Source organism: Macadamia integrifolia, chromosome 5 (genome assembly GCF_013358625.1).
Source record: "Macadamia integrifolia cultivar HAES 741 chromosome 5, SCU_Mint_v3, whole genome shotgun sequence".
Taxonomy (NCBI): Eukaryota; Viridiplantae; Streptophyta; class Magnoliopsida; order Proteales; family Proteaceae; genus Macadamia; species Macadamia integrifolia.
Window position 1 is genome coordinate 12369364 of NC_056561.1, and position 12035 is coordinate 12381398.

The 12035-nt window shown below is 37.5% G+C and overlaps 1 protein-coding gene across 1 annotated transcript in view; it reads right to left on the reverse strand.

Moving 5' to 3' along the window:
- The window catches only part of LOC122077887 (ABC transporter C family member 13-like), an 81082-nt gene that overhangs the window by 44547 nt on the left and 24500 nt on the right, over positions 1-12035 (reverse strand). The window contains exons 10-15 of the mRNA XM_042643784.1: positions 9639-9919; positions 8560-8719; positions 8208-8383; positions 8018-8129; positions 7869-7922; positions 1333-1455 (exon numbers count right to left, since the gene is read on the reverse strand). Of these exons, the coding sequence (XP_042499718.1) occupies positions 1333-1455; positions 7869-7922; positions 8018-8129; positions 8208-8383; positions 8560-8719; positions 9639-9919 (906 nt within the window). The remainder of the gene's footprint in view (positions 1-1332; positions 1456-7868; positions 7923-8017; positions 8130-8207; positions 8384-8559; positions 8720-9638; positions 9920-12035) is intronic.

The following is a 12035-nucleotide window of genomic DNA, read 5'->3' on the forward strand; positions in this document are numbered from 1 at the left end:
GATTTTCAATTCTGTTGCAAGCATCTTGATCTCTAGTCAATTTTCAGAGATTGCACTTCATCAAAATATGGTAGATGGAAGTTCCAAAGGCAAGCTTTCCCACCACATCGCAGATAGTATTTTTGGAAAAAGTCATGTCCACCCAAATTCATCCCTCGAGAAGGGGAGGATTCTCCTACTCCTATGCCAACACTTTGTCAAGAGACCCTTTAAAACGAGGAGAATGGACAAGCGAAGAAGAGATGGTCCACATTTAAAGAGAATTCCAACACAGGCAGTAGGATGGAGAGGTAGGGATATGCCGGTGGATGAGGAAGGACTGCTTTGAGAGGTAGTTCACTCTTCTTCCTCCTTACTCCCTTCTTTCGTTGCTTTCTTTAAGTGTTTTAGTAGACTATAAGTTGGAAATTTAGATGGGCTGAAATTTTGTGGAGAGGTAGAATGGTAAATCCCAAGGCCCCTCCTCACTTGTCCAGTTTCAGCCTGAACAGAGTTGTCCAAGTGGCAAAACAATGCACCAAAAAAAAAAAAAAAAAAAAAAAAAAAAACTATGGAGAGGGACCATGGCGATACAAGAGAGGGTATATGATTGAATTTGAGTATGAAATTTGAAATGTGGCAAACCCAAACCATTTCATAGATATCTAAAGGTAGGAATTTCCACATCACCCTTAGGACAACTAGGTGTGCATTCTAGAGATACTTTCAAGTTGGCTCTATCTAGAGAACATTTTTCCTCATAGATAAGTTGTTCAGTGTTGAAAAGAAAAAAAATAAAATCAGTTGTTTGCAGTTTGTAAAGAAGCTGAACCAACCAAACCAGTGAAGAAGCAAAACTGAGAGAGATATCTAAACCCACAATAGTTTAGTGTCGTTAGCCATCATGGTGCTCACCTTTATTTACAATCCAATAAGTAGTCTTGGAAGGAAACCTATTAAGACTTAAATACCTAATTACAATCTAATAAGGAAACCAAAAACAAATCTAACTCTAAGACTCAACTCATAGCACGATGGGAACACTCCCCCCACCATGAACACCCATTAACATAGTTATACAGTTGGTACTCTTACAAAGTTATACAGTTGGCACTCTTACAACTATAATCAAGGTGGAAATAAATTTTATTCAATATAAGAGATTACAGTTGGCCCTTTTCTAATCAATATTTCATTAGCAAATATAGAAAATAATTTTGAGGAATCAAATTGAATTTTAAATTCATAAAAACAAATCTAATAACATTATTTATGCTAAGAGATTACTGAAAAAACTTAACAGAGACTACTGTATTTGATGTTCATAGTAAGGCCTGAATATACAGAATTTACCTCAGCTTTGAAAGCTCTTATTGTCGATGATCCATCCAGTGTCTCTGTGAAAGATGCATAGATAGGAGATCGAGAAACACTGTCCAGTCTTCGTAGTTCACGTGATGTAGACCTATAGTAGAACTGAGAGAAATGTTAACTTAGCATTGTACTAGTCTAAACAATTTAAACCATGTTTGTTTCCTTTTATGGGCCATCAATAATAAATAAATGGAATTTCATTAGAACTTTTATAAAATACTATACCTTTTCCCATAAAACATAATAGAAATGCAGAACAGTAAAATTCCAACGTTTATTAAATTAAAAAAAAAGAACATATTATCAATGCCTGAGAGATGATTGTATCAACCTGGTAGTATAAAGGTGACAATCTGGTAGTATACAAGTGATATGGTAATAGTTGATCCCTCTCATAGACCTAAATTAGTTTCCTTATACATTAATAATTAGTCTATACTTTTATTTTTACATAAAGCGAGCTAGATACCTAATTTTCATGAAAACAACATTGTTCATTATTAAGAAATTATACTGGATCATCAGTACCTTATATAGCTGTTAAAATCATGGTTCGAGAACTTGAGCGAAACATGCGAAATTTCGCATGTTTCACAGGTATCGACCCAGGTCAAAACGAAACCTTAGGGGATTTTAAGAAATTTCGACTTTATCTTGTGCATTTTTTCCCAATTGTGGGAAACTTGGGGAAACAGTGGAGATTTTCATTTTTTGGCACTTATTTATGCCCAATATCATTTACTTAAGATATTATTCATTGAATCCAATAAAAATAGTTTAAAAATCAAATTCGTAAAAGATAAAAAGTCAACCCCCCAGTCCAAAAACAAAAACTGGATTTTGGTTATAGGAATGATTTTCAACTTTTAAATGCTGGGGTTTTTCTCAATTATGAAAATTTTATAAATCCTATAATGTTAAAACATTGCTAAAAACCAAAAGTCTGGTAAAATAATTTTTTGTTTTGATATCCCTAATATTATTTTCATTTAGGCGATTTTAACAGCATTCGTGTACTTAAAAATAAGTTTGATCAGAGCATAACTATGTCATTACAACTCAGATTTAAGTAATCTTAGACTTGTTGGAAAGTTGATTTTATGTTATATCCAATACAAAAAGTCTCATGTAAAAATAAAAATCATTTGACCAATCAAACTTATTATAGAACAAGATGTTGATTCTTTATAACTTAATGTGACTTAATATTGATTTTTTAAGATTTGATGTGGCTAAATGTTGATTTTAATGACTTGAAGTGGCTTAATGTTGATTTTTTATGATATAAGGTATATATAAATTAGTAAATAATGTTAGAAAAGACAACATGAGTGCCTTTAGGGTAGTGAGTCAATACTTGGATGAAACTGCCTAGACACTCAGAATTGAGTCACTACTTTCGAGTGTTAAGTAATTGAGTCACTATTATTCAGTGTTGATAGATAACTGTTGATGATGTAATTATCTATTTTGGATCATTTGGATTATGTCTTATGTTTTAATGTAGATTGTAGACTATATATAGTCATTATGTAGTAACGTTTCATAATTTAAGCCAACAAATTAGTGTAATGATTATCGAACCTTTGGTTCACCACACAAGTAAGACTTTGTGTTTTTTTTTTGGTAATTTACAACGCCACCCCCTGGAGAATGCCATAATTATAAGAACACCCCCTCTATTTCACCAAATTAGACCCAGACCCCCTATTGTTAATCACCGTTAAGGAATATACCCTATATGACGATGTCAGCAATAATATTTTATTTTAAATACCAAAATGCCCTTATTAAATATGAAGTACCTAAAATACCCTTGTAATAAGTTACTACTTCTTTCATATCGATTTGGTCCATTCCAAATCCCCATTCCACCGGCGATCGTTCATAGCAGTGGCGACGGACGACGACCAGCAAGACCTCCTGGAGACAAGGCGAAACTAGCCAGGCAGGTAGAAAGCATCTTTTCAATCACAGCGTTCACCCTTTCTTTAATTCAAATTTCTAAAGAAACTAACCAAGGCAGGTAGATATTTCCGTCCCCATTCCTCAGGCGATCGTTTATAGCAGTGCTCACATTTTGTCAATTCTGAAATTTTGGTGGTGGTTGCAATTTGCAGTTGGCATTTGTATTGAGATTTGAGAGTGAGAGAGAGAGAGAGAGGGTTTCTTCGTTGTTTTGTGAAAGAGAGGTTGCTGCAAACCACGTAATTTTCCCCCCAACCTTTCTCTCGCCAGAGAAGTTTCAATCTTTCATCAATTTCTGTTTAATTTCTTCCAATTTACCCTGAGAGAGAGAGAGAGAGAGAGAGAGAGAATCAATGATGCCGTCGGGAGGAGCGATCAATGACGGTCAGAATTCAATAATTACATGCTACATTATGATGATGAAGAAGTGTTTGGTTGGTTACCTTTGAAAGTAATTTAGAGAGAGATTGAGTGAAGGAAGCGCTACGTCTTTGGGTGAATGTTGGAGGAGCTTCTTCTGCAACTAGGTTATTGATCTAATGGAATCCAATAAGAAGAAGAAGAGAATTCTTGAACTGATAGTGATCTCCGAGTGAAGTACAGGCCGGCCTTGGATTCGATCTGAGAAGTCGGTTTCATTTTCTAGCATTTCTAGATCTATAAGACCCCAAAGACTGGCTGGCTCTTCTCGCTTTCTCTCTCCCTCTCTTATTCTTCGGTGTGAGTGACAAATTATGTTTGTACTATTGGAATTTTGGCTAGGGAAGGCTTCGAAGTCAAAAGCTTGGAAGTAGGAACCGAGGAACTGGAACGACGGAAATTGGAGAGGGAAAGGTTGGGCTACAGTGAAGTGAGTCAATTTTGAACCAAACTGATAAACCGAACCAAAATTAGCTGAAAAGGGAAAGCTCAATTCGATTTGGTCATGTGTTAATCAAAAGGGTAAAAGAGTCATTTCAAATCCTCACTTAACAGAGACTGACGGTGAGGGGTTTGAGTATAATTTGGAATTATGCAGGGGGTGTCTCTCTAATAGTGGCATTCTCTAAGGGGTGACGCTGTAAATTATCCTTTTTTTTTTTTTTTTTTATGAAACTAATGATATGAATGTGTTAGAAACGTTTAAAATAGGTTGTACACAAAAAATCAGTCAAAAAATACACTGTTAAGGGGTTAAAACCTAAGTTTCCACCATACCGGGAAAAATTCCCCAGTATCCTCGAAATTTCCCAGGTTTCCACCGAAATTTCGGTCTCCCTAGAGGTCGAAACTTGGTCGAAACCCGATACCGTGAACCTTAGTTAAAATGCATTGTAAGAAACTACATTTTTAAGTTGTTAAAGGGAATCTTAACAATTTAAATGGAATTTTAAGAATTTAAATTGAACATGATTTTTTTTTCGTATAGTGTTGCACATTGCATCAGATTAGGCACAGCCACTAAATGGTGGCTGCCTAAGGATTTTCGATTGAATTTTCATCATGTGATCTTTCTACCTTTTACTTGTAACATTTACAAGATTCACAGCTTTGAGCCCATTTAGTAGTTAGAATATGTGGATGGAGAAGAACAATGAGATGAGGGGTGGAGAAGAAGATGGAGAATGAGAGAAATCGATGGTATGGTAGAATAGTGTGTTGTGAGTAAAATCTCACCAACACCAATACTTACTTCACTAACATATTTACAAGAAATTGCACATACCTCCCTAAGGAGGAAAAAAAGGGAAAAAATAAAACATAACATGACAAGTTACTAAACTATCCTTAGAGCAACATAACTAATATCTCTAACACTCCCCTCAAGCTGGAGAATAAATATCATACATTCCCAGCTTGGAAAACATAGAACTAAACTGATGATGAAGAAGATCCTTTGTGAAGATATCAACCAGTTGATCTTCAGTCCTCACAAAAGGTGTACATATGTAACCAGAGTCAATCTTCTCTTTACTGCCCACCTCTATGTATTTTTTTGTCATATTGCACAGGATTGTGGGTTATACTTATAGCGACCTGGTTGTCACAATAAAGCTTCATAGGTGCCTCAGTATCAAATCCCAACTCTTAGACCAGCCTTCTCAACCAGAGAAGCTCACACACTCCATGAGCCATAGCTCTAAATTCTGCCTCTGCACTAGACTAAGCCACCACAGGTTGTTTCTTGCTCCGCCATGTAACTAGGTGTCCACCTATAAATGTACATTAGCCTAATGTAGATCTCTTGTCAGAGACTGAGCCAACCCAATCTGCATCAGTGAAGCCTTCTATCCTCATGTGGGTATGCTTGGCAAAAAGTAGTCATTTTCCTGGAAAGGACTTCAAGTACCGTAGAATGCGGTAAACCGCATCTAAGTGCCCACTATTGGGATCATGCATAAAGTGACTCACCACCCCCACTGCATAAGTAATGTCTGGACGAGTTAAGGACAAATAGATAAGCTTCTCAATTAGCCTCTGATATTTCTCTGCATCAGTAAAAGAAGGGCCAGCATCTTCCCCCAGCTTATGATTCTGCTCAATAGGAGAACTTGCAGGTTTGCAGCCTAACATTCCTGTTTCTTTCAATATGTCAAGGATAAACTTCCTTTGGCATATATTTATGCCCTTCTTGGATTTGGACACTTCAATCCCAGGAAGTACTTTAAGGCCCTAGATCTTTGATTTCAAACTATTGGGCTAAGTAGTTCTTCAGTTTGGCTATCTCAGTTCTGTCATCACTAGTTACCACAATGTTATCAACATAGACAATCAGGGTTGCAATGGTGCCATTACCATGCTTAGTCAACAATGTGTGGTCAGCCTGACTTCGGGAATAACCATTCTTTAGAATGGCCTATCTGAACCTATCAAACCAGGTCTGGAGATTGTTTATGACCATACAGAGCCTTCTTGAGAAGACACCTTTCTTACAATTGAAGGGAACTTAAAACCAAGAGGAGTTTGCATATACACCTCCTCTTCTAAGTCGCCATATAGGAAGGCATTCTTCACATCCAATTGATACAATGGCTAATCCTTATTCGCTGCCAGAGATAAAAGGATCCTTATGGTGTTATGCTCAGCCCTAGGAGCAAATGTCTCTTGATAGTCAATCCCATACACTTGATTGTACCCGTTTGCCACCAGCCTTGCCTTGTAGCCTTGTACCTCTCGATAGTACCATCTAACCGGTATTTGATTGTGCAGACCCACTTGCATCCAACTGGAGTTCTCCCCTTTGGAAGGTCAACCAATTTCCACGTACAATTTTTCTCAATGGCCATCATTTCCTCAATCATGGCTTGCTTCCACTTAGGTTCAGACATAGCTTTAGAAACATTCTTGGGAATAGAAACAGATGAGAGGGCAATAGTAAATGCAACACCTGTAGGGGAGAGAGTCATAAGAAACAAACTGGGCTATAAGATTAGTACAAGATCTCTTTCCCTTTTTAATAGCAATAGGAAGATCCAACTCTGATGATGTTACCTAACTGAGGCTGGTGGATCTCACGAGTTGGATTCAAAGAGAAATCTTGGCAGGTCTTCTTGTTCCTCCTTGTGTACACAATGGCCACCTTTTCATTACCTGAACCACGTCTTGAATGATCACCAACATCAATAATATCCACCTCTTTATGTTTCCTAATATCAAGCTTAAAAGGAGAGATAGGCAATGGGGGAAAGGAAATGGATTTCCTCAGTAGCCTTTTCACTCCCATTATTCTCCCCTTGAAAAGGATGCAGATGAGGGGCAAAAAAAGGAGTAGACTCAAAGAAAGTGACATCTTTAGAGAGAAGCCTTCGTCTAGAAGGAGGATGATAGCACTTGTAACCCTTGGTAGTGGAAGAATAGCCAAGAAAGATTCATTCAAGAGCCCTGGGGGAGTCTAGTTTAGTCCGAGAAGACTTATTAACATGGATATAATAGGCACACCCAAACACTTTAGGGGGAAGAGAGAAAGAAGAAGACTTGAGGAGACAAGGTGTCCAAGGGAGTTTTGGAGCCAAGAAATTTTGTTGGCATACAGTTGATAAAAGAAGTAGCAGTAGGGAGAGCATCAGACCAAAAAGTTTTAGGAACATGCACACAAAAAAGAAGACTCAACACAAGGGGTCTTCAGTAGTAAGGTGTTTCATTATATTTGGTGCAAGTTGGGTGTGTGTAATATCCATGGCCCACGCACCTTTAAGGGGAGTGTTGTAATATGGGTATAAGGGTAGAATTGTCCCTAGGGGCATTGATGTACTTGTGCTTAATTCTTCATTATCATTAGAGAAGGGCTGGAGTAATTTGGACAAGTCATATTTTTCCCAAATCAACGTAGAAAAATGATTTTTCCCCCAAGTTGACATTTCAAGCTCTGATATGGTAATTAGCCTATTCCAGTCCAATTAGGGTGATATGTCATACTAAATGATTTCCAAAGTTACCTCTATCATTGTATCATCAGAAATAAAAAATAAAATTCTGCTTTATACTATTAGAAACACATAATTTTATCTTAAGTTCACAAATTAAGACAGTATGCCATGTCGATATGAACATACAAGACTATCCAATACCTGTAGCTTACTATAGATATACAATAACGGCAACAGTAGGAGCAAGAAAAAGACCTGCACAAATCCTTTAATGGCTCAATATCACATTTTATGGCTGGATATCATTAAATGGAATTCAACAAAAGAAGTATCAACAATTTCGGAAGTACCTGTACATATGTCAAAACTATTGCAATCCCCATAAGGCCAATGAAATTAGCTAAAAGAATGTTGAGAATGAATGGAAGTGAATCGTCAATGGTGTAAAGATCTGAGGACAACCTGCAGACCAGCACCAATATGTAGAAGAAAAATATTACAGGGCAGGGCAAGAAAATCACTTGAAGACATTAGCCTAACCTGTTCAGTATTCTTCCAGTGGGTGTTTGATTAAAGAAATGTACAGGTGCATTGACAAGCTTATTAAGAAGCTTGTTATGAACCTGAACTGCAGCACGCAAACCACCGAAAGCAAATAAGAATGCCCGTACCAAAGTCAAAAGGGAATTTGCAATGCAGAAGACACATAGTATAACCTGCACACACCAAGTGAACTTGGTTTTACTGATTTGTCGAGTATTTCTTATTGTTCTTTCAAAGCACCTGATACTTGATATTAAACTTAATTTACTTATAATATTCTTCGGATAAATGACAAAGTAAATTTAAATACTATCGTTTGTTTAAAACACTCAAGGAAACAAGTGATTACCAGATAATAGCATGTCGAGTGCTTTGTATTATGCTTTCCTTTTATACTATCAACCCAGTGAGAAAGCCACAGATCATTTCCATTTCGGGATGCTTGCATTAGGACTGCTGATATGCATATGGCTATGGCAATTCCCCAGCCAGAAAATGCGGCATAGTTTCTGTTCAATACATAGGCATGAGAAGATGGTCAATTTTTCACATCATAAACTAGCTTCTGTCAAAGAACAAAGAGAACATACACAAAGCATATGTCTCTACTTGAAAAACATCAAAACTACAATATTTAAGAAAGCCTCAAATCTCGTCAAATTGAACTTATTGGTCACTAGTGAGAGCAATAGAATTTCCTGATTTAACAGTTGAGAGGAAAAGAATCCCACATTTGTATCGTAAGAAGGATTAAGTTCAGTATTCAGCTTTTCAACATTAATAATTATTTTGTTACTTAGAAAAAGGTAAGAAAATAAATTTTGGATATGACCAACACACAGTCTAGGGAAAGGATATTATAAGAAAAGAAGCCATCCTCCCTTCCAAGATAAGGGTAGTGATCATATCACCATCTAGGTTTTCTCTTTTTATCTATATAGTTTTGCATTTTTTGTCCTTTCCCACTGGACTAGTGGACCATCATCCGTGTTGAGATGTTGAATTTGACATTGTCTTAAAATTTTGGATAGCCCAAAGAGTGCAGTGGAGTGGTTACCTAATTCAATCTGTTTTTTTTTTTTTTTTTTTTCTGGTCGCATAATATTTACTGCGAGAGGGATCCATTTAGTGGTGAACCTGAAAAGCCAGCATCTATGGAAGTAGTTGAATTTTTCATCTATCAGCAGGAAAAATATGTATGCAATGAACAATATCCATGGTAAAAGTTCTGATCACGTAAAGAAAATATTTTGATTATATAAAATTAAATGTATTTAGTATGATGAGTTTCTATAATTAGAGCCCTTAACTTATTTTGTACTCTCTCCTTAGGGAATTTATCCATTTTGTTATTTTCATATCAATTCTATTTCACAGTCCAAGCAAAAAAAGAAGAGAAGAGAGGGGGGAAAAAAAAATAGTACTTACTTGTATACACTGAGCTCAACCTTTCCCTCTTTTCTCATCTCAATTTCAATTGGCTCTTGTGCTTTCCCAGAAAAGTCCACACCATTTTCCTCTTTGATATTTTCTTCAGCTTCAGCCAAAGTAATTCTGCCACTTTCTTGCCTTGCAAGTGGAGATGAGATCTTTAATTCTTTTTGTGAAGAGATTGTTGAATATGGAGAAACTGAAAACTCCGATAAGCTTCCCACCCACTTCAAATGTCCTTTCTCCATGATCACGATCATGTCAGCAGAAGATATTGCCTGTAGTATGAAAACAATTAGTTGAAAATCTTTTGCAATGCTTCTTTCTGTAAATCAAAATATTATTATTCTGATGAACATAAGCAGAGCTCAACCAGATCTTGCCTCATTTACCCAACCTAGGAAGGTAATGATCTCAGCTAATTACTTGACAAAAATAAGCGATTACAAGAAGCACGCTATGTTGAAAATAATTACTTATAGACTTATAGTAAAATTAAATGAGAAAAGTTGCCACCTTGGATAAATTCAGCCAATCCTTAAACCTGGACGAATTCAACCTTTGGGAGCCCCTTTCCCTCGAGAAACCCTAAGCGAAGGAAAACAAGCAAAGTCGCTGCCTCGGAGCCAGCCAGGCTGCTCCCCCCACCTCTCTTTCTTGCATCTCTCTCTCTCTCATCCTATCGCTCCCCTCTGTCCCTCTGTCCCTCTCTCTTCTTCTTCCTCCTCTCCTTCCTTTCTCTGTTTCTTCATCCCTTGCTGAAGTTTTTGCTCGTTTGGGTTCCTGCTTGGCCAGCAGCCTCCTTCTTGGCTGCCAGCCTTGCAGGTCTCCATCCCTGCTAGATCTCAAAGCTCGTTTGGGTTCCCCTCGGCCAGCATCCTCATTGCCTCCAATCCCGTTTTATGGCTCTCGCACCAGTCGCCATCTTGCTCCGCTTGACTTGTCCCGTCGCTGCTTGGTCTCCTCCCGGCTGCCTGGGTTGCTCGGATTCTACTGATTTGCTGCCAGCTTTGCTCGTCCAGCAGCCGCTTCGCCGATGCCCTTTGTGAGGCCGGTGCTCAGTCGTGGCTCTCACCTCTGCTAGGCCAGCTGCAAGCTCGGTCGTGGCCCTCCGCAAGGCTAGCGCCCCCCCATATGACAGCCCCCCTCACAGGCAATGCTCCCTTGGCGGATGGTTTGATGAAGAGAAGAGATGTTTGTTAGGGTTTGCACAAAACCTAACTGGATTTGACTCCTTGGATGGGTTTATTTGCTTTGTTTTTAAGCCCATGTGGGCTTTTGTGATGTATTGGACATGTGAATCTTAAAGCCCTTTGGGCCTTGGATGTTGAATGGGCTTCTTTGTTCATGTCTTTGCCCATGTGAGCTTTTGTTATCCTTTTAGGGTTTGTTTCCATTTTCAGGGTTGTAATCTCTCACCCAATACAATATATATATATATATATGAATGGGACTCGCAAAATAATGTCCATTATACTTCAAAAGAACCTAGGGATAATGGAAAAAAAGCTATCTAGACCACTGGTAGACTTCTTTCCCAAACACGCACAAATTTTTTAGCACATGAGAAGCATGGTTACATTCTAGGCCGTTGAAGAAACAGACCAGCATCTATAATTGGCTATAGAAAAAAATCATTTTAGGATTCTTATGGATTGGTTAAATGCAAACCATGGAACTGGATGAATGGAATTCTTTCTAGAAGAAGGCACTTATGAGAAATTCATTGTCTTCCAAACAATCTGAAGTTTGATTGCAGCTAATCCAATTCATGATGGGAATTTGATCTCTATTTCCAGTGACTTATACTGAGTACTGTAAGTATTGACTACTAACAGCTTGAACGATCCTCTAATTATATAAACTACCTCTAATAAAATAATACATTTGGCAGTGCTGAGCCAAATTGTATCTCTTGTGATAAGTCGGTCCATCATTTTTTTCTTAACAGTGAAGCAAATGAAAGTTTCATAATATGTAAGAAAAACATCTACATCAATTTCTACTTTATTGTTAAAAGGAAAAAAGGTGCTCATATGAATCTAACAGAAGTAACAATGAAGACAAATAAATACTTTACCTGGAATTGGGATTTGCTCAGCCATATTTGCCACTACCAACTACTATCCCCTTAATTTGTTCTGTTCCTTAAAATAGGTTATTTGAGGATTTCAGACAAGAACCATAACAGAAATAAACTCTTGTTTAACAAATTTGAAGGAAGACTCAGACAATTGTTGTGATGCTGGAGAATCAGGAGATATATGTTATTCAGATGTACATTTGTTGTTCAGGTGCATTCACCTAAGGTTTTAAATCTCAGGTTTGATCAAAACCGAAATCTTGGTCGAAACCTACGAAATTTCGTGGAAACCAGGTACTTTTTTTGGGATA